The sequence below is a fragment of the Harpia harpyja genome, chromosome 7 (assembly GCF_026419915.1).
Source record: "Harpia harpyja isolate bHarHar1 chromosome 7, bHarHar1 primary haplotype, whole genome shotgun sequence".
Classification (NCBI taxonomy): domain Eukaryota; kingdom Metazoa; phylum Chordata; class Aves; order Accipitriformes; family Accipitridae; genus Harpia; species Harpia harpyja.
The window spans coordinates 38,129,168-38,155,413 of record NC_068946.1 but is presented as its reverse complement, the minus strand read 5'-3'; the positions used below and the strand labels follow the sequence as shown (position 1 = coordinate 38,155,413).

The 26,246-nt window shown below is 36.8% G+C and overlaps 1 protein-coding gene across 8 annotated transcripts in view; it reads left to right on the top strand.

Moving 5' to 3' along the window:
* Positions 1-26,246, top strand: part of SLC4A10 (solute carrier family 4 member 10) — a 165,051-nt gene that overhangs the window by 92,389 nt on the left and 46,416 nt on the right. For 6 of the 8 annotated variants that reach the window (XM_052791621.1, XM_052791623.1, XM_052791619.1 and 3 more), the window contains 3 exons: positions 1,735-1,895; positions 13,378-13,566; positions 24,875-24,966. In XM_052791621.1, coding sequence (XP_052647581.1) covers positions 1,735-1,895; positions 13,378-13,566; positions 24,875-24,966 — 442 coding nt within the window. The remainder of the gene's footprint in view (positions 1-1,734; positions 1,896-13,377; positions 13,567-24,874; positions 24,967-26,246) is intronic. The other 2 variants (XM_052791620.1, XM_052791625.1) reach the window with 1 other exon arrangement.

The following is a 26,246-nucleotide window of genomic DNA, read 5'->3' as shown; positions in this document are numbered from 1 at the left end:
CTGATGGAGGAAAAGGAGGTCTCATGTGCAAAGCTGAGATACAGGAACTGGCCGGCACAGAGGAAATGGAGGGAAAAATGTTTCAATACAAAGAGGAGGAGAGGGCTAGACACAGGAGACTGGAGATTTTGGAGGAGACGAGGAGTTAGGGGCAAATTGTGTATGCGAATAATGGGAGAGTGATCAGGAGGCAGCTTGTACAGTTAGAAGAAATGGAATGTATTGGGAAGGGAGCAGATATGCTGGTGATGAGTGGGTCACTGAAGTGATGGCTGCTTGGAGGATTGCATTAGAAGGAGAAGAATCTGGTACACAGGGACCAAAAGGAGGAAAGTATCTAAAATATGGGTACACAGGCTATTTTACAAGTAGGAGCAGAGCTAGGCAGGTGAGCCAGGACAGCTGTGTTTGCTGTGTTACTGGGCTGCAAGGCTTGGTAAAACTGGAAATTGCTCAGCTTTAGAGGTGTTAAGGCTCTGTGCTCCCCTGCTGTCTGGAAATAAGTGTGAAGGTGCTGTCAAGGTGTGAGGCTCTGCTTGACTTCTCTGCTATCTCTGGTCCATATAAAATAGCTGAGTGCTGTTGAGTCAAGTGATAGAGGCTTGTGCAGTGGCCACAGCTGTTCAAACCTTGCCAAGCTGGCAGGCTGCATGGCTTCACGCAGCAACATCTGCGTATGCTTGAAAGACTTAATAACTTTAATTTAAAACACTTTTGCATATGTCAACAGACTTTTCTGGGGTTTTTTTTGTTTGTTTGTTTAGTATTCTTTTAACATTTTTAGTGTAATTTTTATCAGTAAACAATTAAGTCACGCAAGAAAGTTCATCCAGCTGGCTAGTAAGAAAAGACTTGATCCTCTCATGCCAGTTTCATGTACCCTTTTACTTTATTGAAATCTGTCCAGTTTTACACTGAACCTGAGAACAGGCAAATGACACTCAAAATAGTGAGATACGATGTGGTTACTAGATTCTGAAGTGCTATTTCATGTCATTCACGTGGCTGTTTTGTCTGAATAAGGCCCATATTCTGGGGCTTGAAAGACTGTTCACAAGTGTTTGCACATTGCTTGTGTGTGTATGTATGTGCCTGTGAGGTTTTTCATTTTGATTGACTGAACTTTTAAATGAAAAATAGCCTAAATTTTGCATAGTGTTTTACTGCCTTTATGAGTAGCTTAGTGCAGTAACTAACTAACTTAACTTAAACCAAGAAAGTTTGTAACAGTGTCTTTTGTGAAAAGATTATGGTGGTGATAATGGTTGCAGATTCTGTGAAGTGTGAATATGTCAATATAGTTACTTTAAATGAAAAATGTCTCTTCTCTGTTGTGTTTAGTCCAAAGTGAAGACTAAATGGAGAAAGTTGTCTCTAGTGTTCTTATTATATATAGCTTTTCTTTTTCTCTACCACAAATTCTTCTCTTCTATCCTTTTCATACTACTTGTTGTTCTATCATAGAAATATCACTGTATGCCGAAGAACTACTCAAAGTTTTTTGTAAAGTACAATAATGATTACTTAATACACCTCTCTTCATCTCCGTGGTTGGAATTTATGTTAAAAGATGGCATAATACAGCATTATATGGGAAGAAGCAGGCAAGGGAAGTTTCTCATATTTCCTACAAAGAAAGTATAAAGTTTAACAGTGATCTTTCAATATCCATGGAATTAATTTATTTTTCATTTCTTATGCACATTGGGGTTATAAAATTGGTTGTTTGTACAGGTGGTTGAAGTTTGAGGAAGATGTAGAGGATGGTGGAGAGAGGTGGAGCAAACCGTATGTTGCCACACTGTCACTTCATAGCTTGTTTGAGCTGAGAAGCTGTATCCTGAATGGCACAGTTCTTTTGGACATGAGAGCTAACTCCATAGAAGAAATTGCAGGTATGTATTGATGTTGCATTTATTAGTTATGAAAATTAATCATAAAAATCAAGTGCGTACCAGACTGCTTACAAGAAAGCTATTGCATAATAATCAGTTCAGTTTAGAAACTCTTAGGAAATATTTTACTCAGTTTATATTAGAAAATAACGTCTGACAACTGGTAAATATTTTTTATTTTTTGTATAGACTTTGCTATTTTCAGAATCAATTTTTATGTAAAGGAGAAAATTAAAATGGAGCAGAGAGGACAGTTTGGATACATTTGATTAGAACTGGCATGTTCTCTGCTTCTACTGTGCCACCTCACATTGTGAATGATGCGTGTGCTAACTTCCACAAACTGAATCTACTGCTATGCTAATTGCAGACAATCTAGCTTAAAAAAAATTAAATTATAGGGAAGTATTCATCATAATTATGTAACATGAAGATAGACCAGTTTAAAAAACATGTCTCTGAGTTGAGAATGAAATCAAGAACAGTAGTATTAAGTGTATGTTTTTAAAAATTTTAAGGTATGTAAACTTCTTTAATTAAAGTTGAGTGCATTTTTTCAAGTAAAGGTGTATTTGGCAGTTGCAGTTCTAGAGCTTTTGAGAACAACAGAAGCAGAAAGCAAGAGAGAACATAATGGATGAGTCTTGTCTTCCAAAAGTATAAGTGAGATTGCGACTGAATGCCATTTTCTGCATTCCTGGTGTTTCCCATAAAGGCTATAACTAATTACTGCAGGGCACTTTTTGTTTTAGTAGTGCATTTGTTACTGTAATAAAACAGGTTGTTAGGGGATGTATAGTACAGACCTGTAATGCACAGCCTCAAGGAGTCCTAAAACTAAAAACGTTGCATGGCTGCGCTAGAATCGTGCAGTACAGTCTGATATGTTTATTTCCCTTCCCAAATACAGCAGCTAATTTGAATTAGAGAATTTATAAATAAATTTGTTAGTAGACAAGAACTGAAGATAAAGTAAGTTTCTCTAGTCTATCAAGACAGGGATAATGTATGTATTATAACATAAATATATTTACATTAGACTTCAAAACTCATCATTAAAATAACACCCTCTCCAAGGGCTCATGTGCTTTAGCAAGTTTCTAGTGTTGTGTCCTTGCTGCTGCTGTTTAAAAATATCTGTCCCTTCCAGCAGAAAAGGCACAGAGCAAAGAGCTGTACAATTTTGTAATGTGAGGTCTCTAATTTGCTGTTTATCTACCCTTAGCAAGAGCTAGTCTCATGCTCATGATGGTTATTGGAGTGGTATCCTTGCATATCTCACATCTACTTAAAAGTTTTATGTTGCTTCTACCTTATTGTATTTCACAATGTTTCTGAAAATGGTGCTGTATCTGTAAATCATAGATTTGATATTTTATACAAATATTACATTAGATTTATGGTATTCTCCATATTGCAAACTTTGCTTGAAGATCAAACATGATTAACAGATGTAAATTTAGGAAAAGAGCACATGCACAGAGAAATGGTGCATGAGTGGTTGTTGGGGCTGACTTGTTGCCTTGTCACAGGCGCAAGGTAGCGTGTTAACAGAAAATGTAACATACACAAATGAAAATAGAGAACTTTTGTCTATGTAAAGGTACAAAAGGCAGAGCAAGAAAATTTTCTAACACTCAGGATTATCAAGAAAACTGCTTTATGGGTGATATATAGGTCGGTGTAAGGGCCAGATAAAATTTATTTTAGTTATTTACAGTATCAGGTAAGTGAGATATTGTCCAGTGGGCTGTATTTAACAGTGGAATTAAAATCGGCTCAGATAGTGGTAGCTGCTTTTTGCATTTACCTTTCCCAAATTGTTTATGTCAAACTGACACAAGATATTATTAATCCAAATCTGCAGAAACTCATGTGGGTTTCTGCTGTGCCGAGATCTGATTCTCCCATGAATCATGGTCTGAATCAGAGCTTCAAAATTTGCCTTGATAGTGATAAAAGATAAACATGAAGAATAAGCAGCTGATTTGAAAGAACAAAGGTGTTTATCAGTATGCTGCTTTATTATTTATTGATTTTTAAAAAATAATCAAGAAGTACTTAGATCAGCAACTTGATCTTCTTTTATTGCTTTTTTGCTTAAATAGTACACTAGGATTTTCAAGCTTGAGCTTTACATTTTTAATCCAGAAATCACTCAACTTCTTCCGTAGTCAGCTAAGAGATCCCTTCCAGAATTGTTTTTGTTTAAGTAGGTAAATAAGTAAGGATTAATGCAATAAAAATAACTTCAGCAAACTTCCTTTTTTTCTGTTTTTGGAAGATACTGTATAATGAGACCACAATGAATTCATGTTTATAATGTCTTAATCCCTAGTTAGTTGTAGTCATCTTGTTTGTTTGTTTAGTTAGTGTGTCCAAGGATTTGAGCATTCACAATACTAATTTTGTTTTGAAACTCATCACAAATATAAGTTGTCCTTCAGTAGAGAATTTGATGAGTTACTGTAATGCTATTTTGAATCAGTCTTACTTCTGGGATATCTTGATTTTTTTGATTAGGACAACTTGTTTCTTCTGAGAAGGGGCTTTAGGATGACTTTCATGAATTGGCATGTACCATTTTAACTTCAAAAGTATCTGTTGTTGTGGCAGATTTGGGTGTATTTCATTTGTTGTTTTATTTGTCTGAACTGGCAGGCATCCCTTTCTGATAAAGTGATCTGACACATGATAAGGTTTGCATGGATCTTGCTTTGCGAGAGGATTTTTTTTTCCATCTGCAGGTTCAGTAAGCAATGAGGTTTGGTTTTGGGGTTTTTTTTGGGGGGTGTGTGGTTTTTTTGAACAACTTTGCAGCAGTTTTTTCTGGCAAGTGAATTATTCTGTAAATTACCCATGTTCTGTGTCAGGTTTCTTTGAAGAGATTATTCTGCCCCCCCAATAAAGTTCCTATTCCATTTGCTTTTCTCTATTACTATTATTTGTGTTGTAGTAGTGCTGTTTTCCTCTTCCTCAATCAAGTTCCTTTGTAATTTGTTACTCTGATGCTACATATGTAGTTCCTGCTCTCCAGTGCTTACAAAATGTTACAAAGAATGTGCCACATTGGGCAGTGCTGGGAGGAGGAGAGACTAATAGTGGTGGTGACAAGCACGCCACCAAGATAGGTGTGCTAAGTATGTTAGAAATTTGATAGTTCCAAATAATATGACAGGCTGCTCTTTTTCCATATAAATGGCTGCTGGACCTGAAGATTAGGCAGAACTTGTATCTCTCGGGAAATCCTTTCTTGTCTGTTCTACTCAGTTGCTATTCACTGTCAGTAGTTACAATACTACTGTTGTGTGCTATACAATGCAAACATCGTTTTCACCCTGGAGTTGGTATGTATTCCAGTTGTATCTCACAGTCCTGACACTTTAGAATTTAAAGAAATGGTTGCTCTCACCTGTTGGCTTCAATTTTTTTCAACCTTTAACTGTCGTCTTATTTTGCTTGCTAGCCATTCTCATGCTAGGCTGGTCCAGTGATCCTGATGGTCACTTTTGGTTGTTCTTTTCAATGCTACTGTGTATATCCCATGTTGGAGAATTTGCAAAAATAGATTATACCCTGTGGTCTTAAGTGGTACTCTTAAATTAACTTTGGTTCTTGTACTTCTGATTCATAGTTTATTACTATGAGTTTTGGTTTTTAATGCAATCTGTTGATAATTTTACTGCATTACTATAGTGCATCATATCTTTTGAGAACAAGTAAACTAACTGTGCACACCTACTTTCTTTTTATTTGCCCTAACACTTTGTTAGGGAGAAATGTGTTGTGTGTATTTGTTGGTAATGTGTTGCGATCTGGGCTATATTCCAATATCAAATTGTATTTCTGTAAATGCAGTGCCAGTCTTCATATCCTTGAAAGAGGTATACTTAATCTTCGTTGCTAAATTGAGACAAAGACTTCCTATTTGTTTTAGTCAAGGCTTTTAATCTATAAACACTTATTCACTAGGGCATTAAACTCTCAGCACTTAGCCCTTGAAAATTCCTGTTATTAAAGTCTATGTTTTAGACCTGAACGGACTTGTGGTAAAATCTACAGGTGAAAAACATCTTTTATACTGCTTGCATGGCTTTCACATTTTATATTCCATCCCTGGAAACTCTGATGGTTCTGTGTAAAAATATTTTGGCACCAGTGATGTGGTGAGAATTTTTAAATCATCCTGTCTTCCAGCATGTCCATTCTTTATTAGATTCTTTTTCATTCCAACTGTCTTATTAAAAAATGACTTGATCTAAAAGACTGTAAATTTCTTTGGACAGCCACCCAGTTTTCTTTGTTGATAAAAAGCTTATTGGTACCTGTGACGCTGAATTCACAGACAATATCTTATCATAATAGAGACTTCTGAAATTAAGTTCCAATGTTGTCATCATGCAGCAAAACAGCATGTTTATTCCTGAAGTTTCTCAAGTTGTTCTTAAATTTTTGTAAGATGGATTTTACTTTTCTCTTGAAAAGAGCTCAATTCCTCTGCTGTACTTTATCCTGTTTAAAAATATATATTTTTTTTTTATTAAACATATTTTAGGGGTTTTTATTGCTATTTTTAGTATGTGACATTCTTTTTTCCTATGTCTTTGCAGAGGCTCCTATATCAGTAAGTTAGCACTCCATGCACAAGGAATTCCTTTGAACATTTGATGTAGTAATATTTTTATCGATCACTTCTGTATAGAACATATGCTAAAAGGAAGTCTGAAAAATCTATGTAATCAAAACAATTTATTTTGGAACTTGTCTCTTGAGGAGGTATTTGCCAGAATCTGGCTGCACCATTAGAGAGCAGCTTCACTGTGTTGTTCAAGTTGGCAGATGAAAATGTTCTCTTTTGATATTTTCATTTAGTTCCTTTGAAGCCATGTAGTTTCTCAGATTACCATCTGGTTTTTTGATTGTAACCACTGAATGAACCCAAAAGGTTCTTCTACTTAACATATGATGCCATTTTCTGTTGCTTGGTTCAAAAACTGTTCGGTCCAGCCTTTAATGGCAATACTTTCTTTACAACATGAATCACAGATCTCGCATTTTCTTGTAGTTGTGCAGAGTGTACTGTGAACAAATGTCAAACCTTGTCAGATACAAACTGCGGCCTCAGTGTTGCACAGTGGTGCTTTGGCAACTTGCACATTTGAAATATTAGATAGTCCCATTTATTTTAAATAGCTTAAATGTAGTAATAGTTTATTTTTTAAATTAAATTTTAAATATTCCCATGCTTTCCAATCCAGAGAGCTGACTGTTTTTTCCCAAGCAGTCAGTTTTTCATATGTTCCTCACGATTGAATTTTCAATCTGTGTAACAGCTTAATCTTGTGATTGAGGTCACTGGAGTCTGTGCTCAACAACTCAGGGCATTACATCCCAAGTGTGCAATTTTATTGATTTCGGTAATATCATGTTAAGCTTTCAATCTGAACAAGCCTTTGTTTGCTTTAAGCTATATTACTCCATAATAATGATATATTTAAACTGGCTCCAGTTTAGATTTTATTTCACTGGAGCCTTTTGTTTCAGCTGCAACACCCATGTTGTGTTATGTTTATGACAGTGCTTTTATGGTAAATTTAACTTTTATTACAAACACTGTAACAAAGCGTGGGATTGCCTGTGAGCAGTCTGTTTCTCTGTTTGACCCAACACCTGTCTTTCATTCAGCTTTCACCTTCTTACTTACCCAGGTTTTTGCATTTGTTTTCTTTATTTACAGCTTACCATGCGGTGATTACCTCTACAGAGAAATCTCTGTGAGGTTTTGTTCCTTTGTCTGTGGGTAAATTGTAAATCTCATACCAACTTCTAAGTAGCATGGTGGGGTTTTTTGGTATTTTCCCATGTTAACCACAAATCTGGGAATTTTTTAGATTGCACAAGTCAACCTCAGCTTTCATTTTGTGTCTAGAGACAGAACCAATGTCACTCATGGCTCTTGTTCTGTTTAGAGGTGCAAAATATATTGTTTTATGAGGTCTCTGTTCTTCTTTTGGTAGCATTCACTGTGGCAACTGTGGTTGCTCTCTGAGCTGCAAGTTGGGAATTTTAGCCTCGTCTCTAGTATTTACAGTTTTGTGAAATACTTGCTCTTTAAAAAGCAGACCTTTTTGACTCTCCGTCTTTCCTTTTCAAGTCATTCAGCTGAGGAGTTGAACAAAGTAATTTCAGGTGGAGCTGGAAATAGAATCTGTCTCTCAGTGCACTGGAACGCTCTGCCTCCTTGGATGAGCGGGCTAAATCTGCTGGCTTAGATAGCTTGTTTATAATCACCCTTGTAAACACTGTAAACGGGTCTTGGTTCACAAATGCAGCCCAAGAATCCTAATTGTTAGTTTTCTATTGCTTCTAGTGCCTAACTCACTAGGGAAGTGTATATTCAGGTTCCTATTAGAGACAGGTTAAGATGAAGGACAGCATTTCAACTGAATGTCTTCCATAAAGCACTGCTTTAGGGTTGCTTGTGTTTTCTTCTGTGTCTTTAAGGGAAAGAAAACAACCACAAACCAAACAAACCTTGGCTTTTAAATTAGGTTTTGTAGTCAGCTGTCACTGCAATCATGACGCACACAAAAGCTCGTGTGTTATATTTTTTGTCATTAATCTCTCATTTTGTCCTGCAACTGCACAGTGACAAAATTTGGAAGATTGAGAGGTGTAATACTGGCAACCAACCAACTGGCTGGTATATACTGAGCTCAGTTTCTTCTGCTGTAAACTGTCAGTGTCAACCTATATCAGGAGAATATGAGCCCATCAATTCAAAACTTATATTTCACCTGGTACACAGCTAAAAAAAAAAAAAAAAAGAAAAGTGCTCTGGATCTTGTTTCTTTACTCACCACTGCAAAAGTCAGGCCCGGTTTGGCTTGTTTACCTGTTAAAAATATATTTTTGGACTTCACAGGTATTTTGATGCAAATGCAGTATACCTTCTGTAAATTTATTCAGTGTTTCACCTGGGAGTTTCATGTAGTATTGCATGTGAGGTGATGGGCACACTGTGAACCTGGAGCAATGGGGAATGAGCTGTGGCCACACTTGAGTGTCTCCTTATTGCTCATTTGCTTGGACCTGGGATGGCTCCATGTGGATCTGGCTGCATGTCCCTGTACAAAGCTGCAGTGTGTAATAGATGTCTCCAGAGTGAGTGGAAGCAGCCAACCTGCTTTTGCATCCTTGCTGACCCTAGAGGTGGGACAGATGCAGCTTGCTGTGTTGGGCAACGGATGAGCCACACTGCATTTGAACTGATTTGAAGTGTCTGCACCCCTGATGTTCTAATTCACAGCCTGGGTAAATTGTTCACAGGTGATCAGGAGTTACATGTGAGTTACTACAATAGCTTGTTTAAGTACTCACATTGCTCACATTTACTCACATAATCAATTTTATGTAAATGATGTATTGTAACTTGAGTCTGAATGGAGAATACATTCTTGAAATTATATGAAACCCCAAGTTTCTTTGAATCTTTTTAAATGACCAGGGCAGGAAGAATGTCTGTCTTGAAAAAATGATTTCATGGTTCCAATATGACTCAAGATTCCTTACAGAAGAAACATCCTACTTTAGTGTTCCTGATGTCAGCAGAAGTGGTATGGTATGAGCAATTAATGAAATGGGTAACACTATGCTGGTGGGTATTCCACACATTGCATCTTGCTGAAAGCTCCATATGGTTGTGAAGCATCCTTGTAAAAATCTAATGGTAAGCTGTGTCTGGCTAGAAGGGGGCTCTGCAGAATTTAAAAGGTCATTCAAGAGGAAAATTCTTTAAAACAAACAAACAAAACTATCCCCAAACCTTTGCTGCTGAGCATAGAAACCCTGGAGAGTCTCTGTTGTTACACAGGATTGTAGCTGAGATACAGTGCTGTGAAGTTTCAGGTCCGTATTCTTTACTCTGTTTTGTCATATGGAGTTTGGAGAAATGGCCATACACTGTAGATACATGAGTGAAAAACAGGGCTTTGAAAATGTTGTGGTTTAACCCCAGCTGGCAACCAAGCACCATGCAGCTGCTCACTCGCCTCCATCACAGTGGGATGGGGGAGAGAATCAGAAGGGCAAAAGTGAGAAAACTCATGGGCTGAGATAAAGACAGTTTAATAGGTAAAGCAAAAGCCACGCACACAAGCAAAGCAAAACAAGGAATTCATTCACTACTTCTCATTGGCAGGCCATCTCCAGGAAATCAGGGCTCCATCACACGTAACGGTTACTTGGGAAGACAAACACCATCAGTCCCAACGTCCCCCCTATCCTCCTTCTTCCCCCAGCTTTACATGCTGAGCATGACATCAGTCGGTCTGGAATATCCCTCTGGTCAGTTGGGGTCAGCTGTCCCAGCTGGGTCCCCTCCCAACTTCTTGTGCACCCCCCGCCTGCTCGCTGGTGGGGTGGGGTGAGAAGCAGAAAGGGCTTTGACTCTGTGTAAGGACTGCTCAGCAGTAACTAAAGCATCTCGGCATTATCAACACTGTTTCCAGCACAAATCCAAAACATAGCCTCATACTAGCTACTATGAAGAAAATTAACTCTATCCCAACCAAAACCAGCAGAGAAAAGTAGGTGCAGCTTCAACTGGTAGGAACATGTAGGATCATCTTCTCACAGAATTAAGGAAATAGAGTCTTTTGAAAATGAGATGTTTAAAATGCTACTGTTTGCTACTTACTTTCGGAATTTAACCATGTTGCTCTTGTTTTCAAGCTTATCTTTGCAATCAAGAGTGTTATCACTGACATTGCAGAGGCTTGGGCTTTTAAAAGATAGTTGAAAAACTTGGGAAGAAACTGAAGTGGGATAGAGGCAAGAAAACACATCTTCACTCTTCCCAAATCTGAATGCATCTTCCCTTTTTACATGTGGCAGAGGTGCTACAGTAAAGGGGAAGTTGTTGTAAAAAAAGAAAACTCAAGGTAAGCCACTTTCTTCTCAGTTTGGCAGGAAATAAAAATCATTAGTCACCACGCTGGTGCTAACTCCATGGCTTGTGTGACTGTTAACTAGTCTAGTGGAGCATTTAGGCAAGGAAGAGGATAGGGATATGATTTTCTTTTTCCTGGCATTTTGTCTCATCATGTGGATCATCTTAAATATTGATATCCTCAGCAGTTAATTTATTTTAATATTTAATATGGAAAATACTGTAATTCCAGGAATGACACCATACAAGTGGAGTTCCACTGATCTGTAAGCAAGGTGATGACCACAACCCTAAATTTGCCTGTTCTAGAGGAGTACTTTTTTTTCAGCTCTTCCTTTTGATTTCTGTCTTAGAGCAACTCAAAGAAGGTAATCTTTGTTTTTGCATCTTCTACAATTTGTCTTTTGGTTGGCAGAATTATAAAGGAGTGGGGAGAGGATAATTTCAATTCTGCTTTAGCACAGATGCCCTAAGTTATATATTTATTATTTATTTTTTTCCTCTAAAGAACCCTGTCACATTACAGAAAGTACTGGCCTGTTCTGGGAACTGTGACATGCGAATTCATGTACTAAGGCTATCTAAAGAGAAGATAGTCTTATCCTCAGGGCAGAGGCAATTCCTCAAAAGGCAGTAGAGTTCAGTAGGAAAATTACTATTTTTTTTTGAGCTGGAGCTTTCTTTTCTTTTTCTCACGTGTTACAAATTTTTGGCTCCTTCTGAAAAAATTCTACTGAAGACTTTCTCTTGAACTTGTCTTACCTTCTCTTTTGCCTTTTTGTCACTCACCCTGCTGCTATGCCTCTCTCTTTCTTCCATTAGAGTCGAGAGTAATAGAAAAACTGTGTTTGTCTAGACTGGGAGTGCAGAGATAACTGACCTGGTGGTGTTTGAGTTAACCCTGGAGATAAAAGTTCCCTTCAGAGTCAGGCGAAGCACCCCAAAGATAGGTTTTATTAGATTAGGCACACCACCAGGCAGTATTACTCTTTGGTATGAGCCGTTCGGTCAACACTGTTGTTGATACTGTGCAGAATGTAATTGCTGGAGAGGGTCAAAGGCAACGTCGAAAACCTCTGCATCACTCAGTTGCGAGATGCGGATACACCGCTCATGTTTGCGTCTGTTGGCAGCTGCATTTATATGTGGACTGAGCCTTGTCTTTTTGTGTGTGTGCTGTCATAGAGATGTAGATTTGTTGGTAGCCTCTTCATAGTAAGTGAAACATGCAGGTAATTTGTTGTTCAGCTCTTAAAGCCGTTATGTATATGATACATTGGCTTGTTATGTGGATATTGGGAACTTCAGAAAAACTGTTGTGTTTTTTAAATGTATATACAGTGCATAGTTGACTGTTAGCAATTAAACTCTGCTTTTAACCAGCATAACTATTTAATGCCTTTTATTATCTCTCTTCTTTTCTCTTGCTCTTGGCAATAATCAAAGACCTGACAAATTATGTCTCTACTGATGATGCATCTGCTTTTTATTTTTTCTCATCTGCTTGCTTTGCCACTGAGTTTACTGGTAGATATGAATCTGACTGCAGCACAGAATCATGAGCTGTCTGAATTTTCAGTACAAGGAGTTTTTGACTCAGCTTATTATATCACTATTTTTGTGCAGTACAGTTTCTTCCAATGGCTATATAAGGACAATGTGTGCTTAAATGCTGTTTTACTTGCTTTGATACAGAATTTCATTTTTTCCTTTCTTTTTCTGTAAAGCGTTATTACTGTTGCTAGCAGGATTTCCAAAAATAATGATTTAAAAAATCCCACAAAATTCTCAACAATTCTTTCCCATTTGAAATATATAATGCACGTATTTACAAATAGTTTTGAATACGAATATGTAAGAATATTTTCTGCCAGTGGACTGCATAAATTGTTGTAATTTCTTAGCAGGGGGATCAGTTTCACTGACACCTCCATGTAATGATTCTCTTGCAGGAACATGTACATCTGGCAGTAGAATGAGATCCTATTAAGTATTTGCAAATAATGCAGCAAATTTTCCTGTATTGTCTTAACTGAGATTTCTTTATATTATACTGAAAGTATTGTAATTATAGTTATAAGAAATAAAGAGCTAGGCTGTGATCTCCTGTGGTAAGTATAAAGGGAATAAAAAAGTTGTTCCCTCACAGCATGCCAGTCCTTTGTAGCAAATGGGGTAGGGGTTATTTGGAAAGAAAAAGACACCTTATACACATCATAATACTGGGTTTAAATACATTATGTATGGGAGTGCTTAGGGACTGACTGCAAAGTTACATAGGTGACCTTAATTTGGGAACTGCATATATTTTGAGGGATTGACTTTTTTGCATTAATAGCATCCTTTTTGATTTTTTTTTTCCCAAGTGTGAAACACTTCTAGATAAAACTCACCATTTAATGCTGTTGTGTTAAAGGAACTGATACCTTTCATTTGTAATCCTGTAGGGTACTAATTCTTATTATTGCAATTTAAAAAAATAAATGATTTCCTCTTTCCCCTCTTTTATTATTTTTATGTATATATTTTCAGATATGATTCTGGACCAGCAGGTGGGTTCTGGGCAGCTCAGTGAGGATGTTCGTCACAGAGTGCATGAGGCATTGCTGAAGCAGCATCACCATCAGAACCAGAAGAAGCTGAGCAACAGGATCCCAATTGTGAGATCCTTTGCTGATATTGGAAAGAAGCAGTCTGAGCCCCATTCCATGGATAAAAATGGTAATGCGTTGCTTTATTTTGCATTTTGAGTTTTCAATAACATCTGCCTGTTCAGTACTGCATGTGCTTTGTACCCCACAGCTTGAACTCAGTGTGATTCTGCTCTGAAAAGCTACTCTGTAAAAGTGGTACCTTTTACATGAGAGTGGTTCCTCTTACGCATTCAGTAACACACCTGTTTAAATTTGAAATTCAGGTATCCTGCACAATTCAGGGCTGTGCAGAGCTATTCAAGGGAACTAGCTCAGGTGTTGGAAGCAGGCTAGCTGTGTTAGCGTGCCATTCTGTCCTGGGTAATTGGCATGGCACGTTATCCCTGGTGCAGCACAGCTCGAGTACACTTGTGGTCCTTTAGGCACTCTGTGCGATCCTTTGGACGGAGCTTGAGCGTCTTTGCACAGCATTGCTCTGAACTGCGGACATGCTCCATTAGTGCCAGAAATGTGATACATCTATTTTTGACTTCTGTTGACTACCCAGGGCCTATTTAGTTAAAATGTCATGGATTGTTGGAATAGTTTCTAGGTCTATGACAGTGTATGCATTAGCTATTGTTCAGCTGGTGCTTCAGATTTCATAGTTGAGTTTGAGGGGTTGGAAAATGAGAAAAACATTTTCAAGATGACACTGTTGGAGAGATGCCGCAAGAACTGCACCTTGTTTTTTCAGAAAATCACTTTTTGGAAAATCGTGTTCATGAAAATGAGAGAGCACGTTTACAGAGTGGTTCTACAGTAAAATATTGGCTTAACTTTTTTCTTTTTTGCTTGTACAGAAGCCTTTATAAGTTGTGCTGTTGTTATAGGTTAATCATAATGAAAGATATTTCTTGTTGCCCCTTCCTTATTTACATAAACACAGGCCTGTGTTATGAAACTTGCAGCCAAATTTTGCAAATATTTACAATTAATTCACTAGAATTATAGATTGCAGAGTTACTAAGCCTCTGTATCCCGTATCATCACGATACCCACAACGTTTTTGTCTGAACACCATTGGACTATAGTGGCTCTTATTCCAGAAATCACCTTAGTTTTAGTGAAATCTTAGCCCCTTCTGCTGTCTCTCTGGTTCAGGGCCCTACTGAGCTCCCCTGGGAAGCTCCCTGAGAGGTGGGGAGTGAAGAAACAGCCATAGCACAGGGAAGGTGCAGGGTGCAAGAGGCAGCTGCGTGCTGTGAGGCATAGAGCAGATGGGGAAAGAGTAGTAGTGCAGCTGATCTGGAAAGGTGGGGCTGTTGGTATAAAGATTAACTTTGGTTTCAAGGAAGGGAACTGATTGTTTCACTGTTTGCTGTTTGCTGTATAGTTTTAATAGGTAGTTCTAAATCTAGCCGCTTCCCTGGGGAAGACTCTCAGACCTACAAGGCAACATATGATTTCATCTGAAAAGGATATTAAATAGAAACATATTAATTATGCCAAAATATCATTTTAAGAGTAAGGAAAAAATAATATTTATTAAGATGTGTGTGATTATGCATGTGGATGCACAAGAGTAAAAGTAAGTAGGATGATTGTCCATCCTTTTAAAGGCAACTTTCCTGTTGATTTGTGCAACTCTTGCCGATGACTTTAAACAAATATTAAGGAGACACTTAAGAAAGTTAATGCTATAATGTTTCTATTCCTCAGTTTCCACAGGACGCAAGATGGCAGCTTGCATTCTGTAAGCTTTTTGCTCTAGATCTTGCGTAACAAATAAGCAGTAGGTCTCCTTAAAAAGACCCCTCAGGGCAAGCTGCGAAAGAATCATAAGCTCAATTTCAGTAACTTTCTGTGTCTGTTAGTAGAACTGATGCAGTAATTCACTCCAGAAACATCTCACTTTTGCCTAAGTTTCTCTAATTCCCCCCCAAATAGATTCTGATCAGCACAGCATCCAAGTCCATATTAAACACACTAATTTTATATACTCAGTGGTTAAGTGATTCTGTAAGTAGGGAGACACATTCTTACAGGTTTTCATTTGTCCGTGCTTATTTTGCAAGATGAAAAACTATTGAATTCCAGTTCACATGCGTATGTAGAGATGCCTCAGAGCACTCTAAGCCCTGGTTAAAAAAACCACTTAGTCACTTTCACTATGTTAATTTAAATTAAGTTAAATGCACCATAAACAATACAAATCTAAATAATTTTAGGACCATTTATACAAAAGTAAATCAGCTTTTTATCTAAATTACAGTGAAGAGTTCCAAACTCAATCTTTTTGGACACAGATGTCTTTTAATCAGTTTGAAGCATTGCTCTTCTACTTGCATCCTTTAAGTGCTAATGCACATTTGGCAGTCTCCTGCATTGACCTCTTCAAATAGATGATGGCCCTGCGATAAAGCAGAGGCGCGTTTGTTTATTCTAAGTTTCTCTCTTACCATCCATTACCCTGTTACATTAAAAAGTCTGAATCTTATTTTATTGCCTGAACTGTACTAAAATTAGTATTAGCTTTAGAAGAGGAAAAATTAGTCTGAAGTTTTTGGTTTTAAAAGGAATCACAATTTTTTTCCCTTTTCAAGACAACAGCAAATAAGCAGCTCATGGGCTTGAGTGGCAACTATTGCCCCAATACTCCAGGATTAAAGGAGTGGGGAAAGAGATGATTCTGGAGAGCTGCCTAATTTCAGGCACACTGACTGCTACCTCTTCTGGCATACTCTTAGTTATTTCTTTACCCTGGGTAACTTGACATAGTACATGGTGTGTAAATTATGCAGGAATCTACACTGAAATGCTCAGCTTTCAGGAACTCTGCTGTCCTTAGAAGCTTGACCAAGTGTAGCAGTGAGGTTTCTGATCATTTTCTTCTGCCGTTGCCTCATGACCCAAATGCTAGAGTTCAGCTACAGTGTTATGCTCAGTGCAGCTATATATTTCTTTTTCGATTGCCATGGAGCATCTGTACAAGCTTCTCATAACAATACAAAAACGAGTTGTTAAAATATAACTGGATCAGGTTAGAAAGAAAAATCAGCTGAATATGTGTAAAAGAAAGTAAAATTAAGGGATGTAAATACTTTATATTATTGTCAAGAATGTGCTGTGAGACACATCTTTGTTTCCTGAGGACAAACTAGTAAAATGCAATCAAGACATCATTTTAGTCTGCTTATTCTCATTTGTGCACAAACATTGTGTAGAATGTATAAACATAAAATGTTCCGTATATTGCCAACAGTAGCAGTATTGTTCTCTCTTTTTAATACAAAAAACGCATTAAAATAGTAAAATATTTTGTTATCACTTTTACTTTCTGGATGAGAAGCTTAATTCCTAGAAAACTGCAGGGAGAAAACCAGATCATGTCAGGTACCACTGATGAGCTTACTGCTTAGTTCACCCCTATCAGAGATCAGTTTTCAGAAACTGCAAGTGCCAGAGCTTTAGAAGGGCCACTTATTTGCCCCTGTTGAAATGAGGCAGGGGAACCTGGACACTTTTTCTGCACAAAAGGAAATTCTTAGTTTGGTTAAATTTGGTTTTAGTGTAGATAGTTTAACTGATAACAATCCTCAGCAGTCTGTAGTTTAAAGTAAAATAGGTGGTTCAGAGCCATAAGTCCTTGCCATCTGGGTTGTGTGGTACAGCTGAGGTTGCAAACCCCCTTCTTTGTCCAAGTTCTTGACTATGCTAGCTTATTAATGTATCAATTTCCAGATATTCAGGAGCAAAGTCTGAAAATGAAGACAAAAACTTAAATTCAATATATGGCTGTGCTGCTGACAGACCACTGTGATATCTTTGCTGGAAGATAGTTGTACATATGTTCTCCCTCCATTTTTTCTTTGTTTAAGAGTCTGTCAGACCATCTAATTAATTTGCTTTGTATTTAGTAGTATTATCTTTTGTTTACAATGGCTTTTCTTCACATCCTCTGCAGGGCTAAGATGTCAGGGTGCTATGGATTTACCATGCATTTTTTATGCTGCCATGCTGTGTTTAACTTTCACTTTTCATTAAGCATCAAAACTGTGAGAATTAAAAGCCTGCTTTTGATGTTCCAATAAAAACCGACAGTCAAATTTGGCATAAGAGCAGGAAAAATGATTTTTTTTTTTTTTTTTAAATCTAATTTGACACCAAATACCCAAAGTAGAGGGTGGCAAGTAATTATAGTATAAATACTGTAAAAGGCAGGTAAAAATATGAATCTTTGTCATTAGTAAATCATCTTTAGAAAGTTTGGTTTGTAAAGCAATTTAACTTATTTTTATTGAGATCAATAGGTTTTTCACTCTGACACCTGAGAGCTGTGCCTGTAAATTCCTATGACATGGTCTAAAAAGCTAATGACAGTTGCAAATATATAATACCTTTCTATTGTTAGAGGAATGCTGAAATAATTACATAAGCCTCTCCCCTTTTATAAAGGGTTCTGCAATTCAGAATTTGAGCATGTGTGGCATGGAAAAGTAGCTGATCTGTTGAAAATGTAGTTCAGAAAAGAAGTTTTCATCATGTAAACATTTTAAGTTTTTTGACTGGCTGTTTCACTTTTAATCTAGGCTTCAGAGTATGAGCGCGCGTGTGTGTGTGTGTATATATATAGGTAATGAGATCTAATAGACCTTTTACTGATAAAAGTTGAAGAGGAAGGAAGTAGGGGAGCATGGCCGGTTGAGTGACTTGTAAATTGTATTTCCGTGCACCTTCCTGAAGTGTTCTTTATCCATAATAACATGATCTTGTGCCTGTTTTCTGTGCCATACGTATGCCATTTATAACCGCTTCTTCTCCCTTGATGTCAGAGCAGACATGTTTTTAGTGTAAAAATTGCATTATGCTATACATCATATCTAATTTTGAGAAATTCTGAAATTCCAAGGAGAAGTTTATCAATATGCCAAAGAGCTTGAAGAAAAGCAATGGCATATTAAATTGGGGATCTTCAGAGTTAACAGCATGAGCTGCTGGAGCAGTTCATTTTGACATGTTCTTTTTCAAGCCTTTTTCCAGTTATTTCATTTAGTATGATGGGCTGGTTTGGACTTCTTCATTGTTTTCTGCTAGTATGAGCACACACGGAGGGGTTTAAGACTATGCTTGGGTGTCTAATTTAGGACAGTATGCTTTAGTATCCCAGTAAGTCTAAATTACCAGTTATGTGATGGTGTTCATTACTTTCCTCGTTTTCCTAATCTCTCCTAAACATCAGTTCAAGCATTTATGCCATAAGTCAGAGCTAGCTTAACAGCATGTGAAACTCTGACGTCAATGCTACGGCGTGGAGAGAGACAGACATTACTTGGAGCCATATGAAAAGGGTAGGGAGGCATTCCTAGGTACATGACCGTGTTCCTTCATTTTGGGAATAAGTCACAGTGAATGTCATACATATACCCAAGTTTTCTGGCAGTATTGGATCTGGATCAGGTGGATTGCTCCAGCTTTCCTTGAAGAGAAGAAAAACTCAAAGATAGTTAATTCTAGCTTAGATTAGCTGATGCTGTATTTCTTGTTTTATGTTCTTCTCAAATGTATATATTTTAATCAACTTGTATTATCCCTGGGTTTTTATATTACTGAAATATAACTTGTATTTATGAACATTTTCATCTGATATTTATTCTTTCTTTCTCCACACTTCCTTGTACCCATGATAAAATGTGTAATCTATATGTATAAAACTGTATCATTCATCTTTGTATTTCTTTATTTTGCTCTGTCTTTGTTGTGTCTGTCTCTAACAGGCTCATCTCATCTCTGTATCTTCCTCATCTCCTATCCTTTGGGTTCTGTAAACTCCCTGAAGGTTCAGAGGTAGTATAAATACCTATTCTTGCTTGGGCTTTGGATCATTTCAAATGTACACCCATGTCTTCATCTCAGTTTCTTGAGAGCATGCAACTTCTTGCTATAGTGATTAAAAAATACCTCAGGCCTTTGTCAGCAGCTGTGGCACACTTAAGAGAAGCTTGTGTGGAATTATATTGTTTTGGGGGAAAAAAAAGTCCTATTTCTTTATAAGTTCATTTTCTTACATCAATTTGTAAAACTGCATATCATAGCATTTTAGTTAAAACTGCATGACTTCATGTGAATTATGCTTGAGATTCAGGCCTGGCATTAGAAAAACAGGTAAAGTGACTTCTTCTTCATCCTCTTAAATTATGTATCATTAGTGAGCACCAAATCTGCTTGCAGTTACACAGGTACAATGGGAGGGACATGGTTCTCCACCTATTTAAAATGTTATGCACCAAGAGGCCTAAAGGTGCATATACAATTCAGCCTGCAAAGATGGTATCACTGCTCTGTTATATTAGAATTTTACCATCTACTTAGGAAAACTTACTGTTTTTCAGTCCTTGATTTTTGATCTGGACAGTGTGTCCATTTAGATTTGGAAAATTGGTGATTAGTTGCAGTGAAAAGTCTGAAGATTGTTATAACTGGCTTGCAAATCAGATTTTTTTTTTTCCCTGAATGAGAAGAAATCTATAGGGTCTAGAAATATAAGCAAATTCTTTTCTGATTCAATTTCCTTTGATGTGTCAGTTGCATCCATTTGTTTCCATTAACTGTGATCTGTACCTGAATACATTGTTCTTGGTTTTTGTCATTGGCATTCTGGAGACCTCTTGGATTTTTGATTAATAAGTACAATACACATAGTTAAAGGTCTTGAGCTTTAAATTTTACAGAGTAAGAGTATATTGCATGTGACATTAATTTACTGGGATTAATTTTTTTTTTTTTTTAATTTGGCAGGACTAATAGTCTCAAAATGCTGAGCTCTATCTTCAAATGCAAACTTCTATTAGTGTAACAAATACAGACCTTATTTTGATGGATTTTGATTTTTAAGTGGCTTGGCTTTGCATGACATAATATTTTCTGTGTGAATTCTTGCTCTATTCAAAGCTCTGGCAATTTCACATTATCTGAAAAAACCACTAATTTTTTATGTACAACAATTTAAAATAAGATTTCAAAAAGTGTGCTGATACTGGCATTTTAATACATAGATAGATAAGCCTTAACACCCATTTTAGTGTGGTTTTATCTCTTAGGTATAAGTTCCTTTGTATGTAGGCTGGATAGTTCAATGACACCACATTGTGCATTTGTTTGACTGATACTTTAAAAAATCTGAATGGCTCTGTGATGAATTCTCCAAGAATGTAGCTCTTCAGATGCTTTATGTAGATGGACTGCAGGATAAATCAAGGCTTTTAAACTTTAGATTTATAAGGACTCAAAGTAGTACATTGCACTCTTAAAAAATAAAATACCGTATTTACCCCATACAATGTGTAAATAAACATTTTGCTTGCGAGCGCTGAAGTGAAACTGTCAAGGACAGGGCATGGAAGAGCTGAATAAATGGCAAGGCTGTTGCTGCTCTTATTCCCTCTTATAGGGAGTTGACGGTTTATGCCTTCACCATTCCTACCAGCCTAAACCCCATATTGCCAACTCAAAGAAGTAATAAACCATCGCAAGTGTTTTTCTCAGAGCAGATGTTTAAAGCCTGGCTAGGGTTTGGTGTTAGTTTTTGTTTGTTTGGTGGTTGTTGTGGTTTGTTTTTTTTTTTTTTTTCTTTTGCACATAATGCTTTGAAGGCTCCCATATCATAAAGGTAAAATTTGGAGAAAACTTGGATTTAATGTACCTGTATCCCAGAGGCAGTTTGATACAGTGGTGACTGTTGACATTTTGGTGGAAATCAGAAAGGAAATGCTTTTTTTTGTTTGGTTTTGGGGTTTTTTGTTTTGTTTTGTTTTGTTTTGTTTGTTTTATTTTAGGTATGATGTGACAGCTCCCCTCTTCATTCACATAGCTCTTTAATTGATTTTTGCTTCATGGGACAGTCATGGTGCCAATAACTGCATCCTTCAGTCAGAGGAAACAATCAGTTGCTGAAATCAAAAGTGGCTTGAGGATAAAGCATGTGTATAGTTGCCAACATGCTTTAGCAAACAGAGTATTTTTAATGACGTTGGAAAACCAGCGTAGCATGGTGATGCCAGTGTTCGCTAGGTGTTGCCATCAGTATGCTTTTGGTCCTACCCCATTGGGAATTACTCATGTACTTAACAGTATTCACCCCAAAGGCATCTCCTTTAAGTCAACATGAAATTATACACAAAATTAAATTAATTTATGAATTTTTATGGCTTCATAGCTCAGAAGTAGAGGAAGCTACCAAATATAAAAATAACCGTGTAGCATTGCAGTCCTGCTCCTATGGAGAGGGCCACCATAGCACTGCATCTGCCTACTATCTAGTGCAAAATATACAGACATTTAACAAACTAAATGTATATAGGAGCAAAAATCTCTCCAAAAACCAGTACTCCTTGTCTTATGTTTCTGCTGAAGGGCCACACAGAGACCAAGTTCCAGATTTGCATTTTACTGACTGTATTGTTGCATAAGAAACATGCATTCCTGCAGTGTGTTTAAGATGCTCTTTAAAAAAACTTTCCCCATGACTGTCATGTGAAAAGTGAAATTACCTGTCTTCCCTACCTTGTATTTTTGATTGTTATTCGATACAGTAAAAAAAACAAACTTCTTGTTCCAAGATCCAGAAAGCTGTCTTAAGTTGCAGAGCTATTTAAACATCTCTTACTGCCTCAAGGTAAAACTTGTGTTCTTTCAGATTACTCCAGCATATGGGTATATCAAAGTTTGAGGTCTTCTGTTGGCACAGAAAAAGAACATATGCTATTCTTATAAACTTCACATACTTACTGGTTGTGGCTTTTATTTCTTACTATGTATATTTTTACATATTTTTCTCCTAAAAGAAAAGTGGACACAATGTTTAAAAGTTAGCCTTTGGACTGTTATGCTAATTGTTTAGAGGCTTTTGACACCTCTGATTATGATGTTAAAACTTCAGTATTTATAACAGGTGGTCCATGCTCCAACTCCTTTGTTGGTCAATATTTTTATCTCCCTGGCAGATATCCTTGCTCTCATTTTCTTGAATTTTTGGGTCCAGAAAAAAAAAAAAATGTAAATCCCTAATTAGCAACAGAAAGATAATGAACTACTACTTCTGTTGCTTTCCTGTAACATCTTCATAACATATGTATATTAGTATGAGTAATTATTACAAGTAATTCCCCTTATAGTACAGAAATAAAATGTATATATTATTTTTAATAGTTCTAATACTACAGGATGATTCCTGTAAAATAATCTAAGACTGCTAAATAAACAATACAGAGAAAAATTACAGTGCGAAGTAGTGTATGGGGATACATAGTGTAAAGGTGATAGTGTAACAAGGATGGAACTCTGTTTTTCCTTTAGATTCTAGTTAAAACAGACAAATTGAATGACATTTATAAGCATCTCGCATACTTAGTAATTTTTGGCTTCCGATTTGCAAAAGTTGTCTCCTGTGACATTTAGGAATTAAGTCTTTTTTAATGTGAATTCCTTTACGTTACATTAATATGTTGCTTTCTGAAATCAAGCCTTTATTCTTGTCATATGTAAATTCTAATCCTGACTTATTTTTATCTACTTGGTTGGGTTAACATGCTTGTCATGTCTGTTTTTTTGCCATTCTCTGTTTATTTCACTGTAGTGCTGAACAAAAGCCCTAATTTCTATTCTTGTTTTGATCTGTCAATAGAAAATGGAAATATTTACATTAAGTGATACATTTAATAATAAGATTTCTAGCAATACATTTTAAAACATTCTGTTCCTGTACTTCCTAATCAAAGTGAAATCTCTCTGGCTATGCTACCAGGATGCAGCACAAGAGTCTAAAAATTGTTTTGTGTCATGGGAGATTTGTCTAGTGGAAAATGAGATGTTGATTTTCATGAAAACCAACCTTTTCCTTGAGCAAGTGTTTCAACTGGGGATACTGTAGTGCTCAGCTGTGACAGAAGCTGGATACTTCAGTATTTTGGCAATGGTTGAGATACTCTTGCAAGTCTCCTGTCCTGTTCAGACTGGATCCCCTGAAGCTCTCTGTTTCCTGGCTGTGGCTGAGGACATGCTTGGACTGCAAGTGTGTGTGGCAGCGGTGTGAAAGGGACACACTGTGGCTCTTTGAATTGCCCAGACAATGTGCCTAGCTTAGGACTTTCTGACTGTCTTCATCTTCAAGTACCGTGAACATATGGTCTTTGTTACTGTGCAAGTTTAGGTTGATTTTCACCAGAACCAATGTTTTCACATCATCATTTCTCAGTCATATGAGAGACTTTATTTGCTATGGAAACAAATATATGCTGGGCACGAGATGCTGACTCTGGGCCAGTTGGACTCTGTAGTTATTCCTGGGTATGTGTTAGGGCAGTAAGAGATAGTTGGCTCATATATTTGGTACTTTTTCCTGTACTTTGTTGTGGTGCTCAGAGCTGTGCACAGCTCCTGCCATGCCAGGGAGGGTGGAAGAGTGAAGGCAAGCAGGGAACGGCTCGTCACCCTGTGGGGTTTGTGTGCTGCCCTACTGCCAGCCCCACACCCTCGGTGTGTGCGTGGTGGCCTCTGGCCGTGCACAGGGACAATGTTCGCATTAAGTAAAAATGTGCTTTATGTGACATATACTTGTTACTTAATCCTGTTTTTCTTTTTGAGCTTTTGTTGGCAAAATTTTGTTGATCACAAGGCTTACTGTTTGCTTACACAAGACTGAGGCATGTTTAAACACTTCTTCTCATCTTGAGATATTTTTAAAACTTCTATAAAATACTAAATCCTCACTGGAATTCTTTGAAAATGTGTCTGATGAAACATTTGTTTTACACATGTCAATAATCACATTGTTTAATACTGAATTTTTAAATCATTTTAATTTCAAATACATCTGTTTTTATAGCAGCCCACTTTTATGCTTGGGTTTGTAGCTGTTGTTATAATCAGGACATTCTTATGAGTAAATTTATGAAAATTAGTAATCCTGTTTTACTCAGTGAGGAGTATTCTTGTAGACAGGTGTTGCCCAAAATTGGCAGCTCCTCAAATTACTTAGAAAAACTATATGAATGCAGGACCTTCCACTTAGAAAAACTATATGAATGCAGGACTTTCCTCAAATGTAATATCTTAAAAATTGTAAGCTTTAATTGGCATAGAAGGTTTGTCTTCCAGTATTCAAGAGTATCTTTTGCATTTTCTAAATTACGTTCTCCCATTCCTAACTGCATGTGATAAATGTTCTGTCTTTTGAGAATGTGTTATTCTAAATAAGTCTTTAATTAAAATGCCATGTTTAGATGCTTCATACCCATATGATATGAAATGTATGTAGTTCTTTAACAGGTATTTCATTAGATGTTGCTTTATTTATAGAAGTAGTTGTTAGTATTCTGTAATAACGGTACTTTTTTTAGCAGGTCAGATTGTTTCCCCACAGTCTGCTCCAGCCTGTATTGAAAACAAAAATGATGTGAGCAGAGAAAACAGCACTGTTGACTTTAGCAAGGTAAGTGTTCACTGATGGTGAAGAGAGCTTCCTGACTACCAAATAGATCTTCTAAATTAAATAAAATGAATCCATGTGTATCAGGAAAAGCTGTGAAGTGCAAATTTTACTTCAGCATTAAAGTTTTGTGTGCACTGCAACACAGTTTGTATATAACAAAAAAGAATTTTTCATTTTCTTGATAAATTACTGGTAACAGGAAATCACAGTTTAGGAACATAGATAAATTTATTGCATGACAATGTCATAGGTGTATATTTGTAGGGGGAATTTTTACAAATTAACAGAAAATTATCCAAGTAGGAAAGTAATTCAGAATTCTTATAATTCAGATTTACCTCTCAGATTTTTACTTTTTGTAGAAGTAATGCATGAATGCAAACTACGCTTTTTATAACCTGAACTCGTGGATTCCAGATGTCTCAAACAGAATGTGTTTCTGTAAACCTATAACTTAATTCTTCTGGCAAGCCAAGATATTTCAGTACACTTCACAAAAGATGTTAACTGTTCAGTAGTGGAGATTGCAATGACAGTTCAATGTTAGATAGCAAAGAAAAGCAAACAGCTTCTCAGCTTTAATGTAAAGGAGAATCCTAATTTAAGAAGTCTGTATGTACCTAAAACAAACTGTCACATTAGATACAGATGACAGACCTGACAGGGATAGATGACTTCAGCTGACACATTAATACAACAAAGGTTGAGTAAGTGAAGAAAGGTGATTTAAACCAAAATTCTGAAGAACAGCACTTTGAGTCTGTTAAATCTTAATGTTAGCGCAACTGAGCTAAAAGTAGAGTTATGCGATTGCTCCATCTGGTGCCAGACTTATTTCCTAGCAGCAGTAGCTATTTGCACCATTTGAATTCTTGACTGAACATGCTAGACTAGGAATGGTATATGGCTGAAATAAAGATGGGAAACAGATCTTTTTGTCAAAGAGAGTGAGAAGAAAGGAGGCTGGCTGGGGATGTGTTATGGACCACATTTCTACAGAGGTAGGAAGGAGATACATAAACAGTGACAAGTTGTTAAAAATTTAATGCTAATACTTTAAAAATATTTAAAACTAACATTATAATGCTTTAAAAAGTCAAGTATGATTTGGGTTTCCTGATATTTATATTAACAGTGTTAACTAAAACTAATTGTTTTGGCAAGTGTTCTAATATCAAGATGTAAAATTTTGTAAAGGATATCAAATATAAATAAAGCTATCTATTAAAAATTAAGCTGTGCAGAGGTGAAGCTCATAACAACCCAAAGGGAATGACATG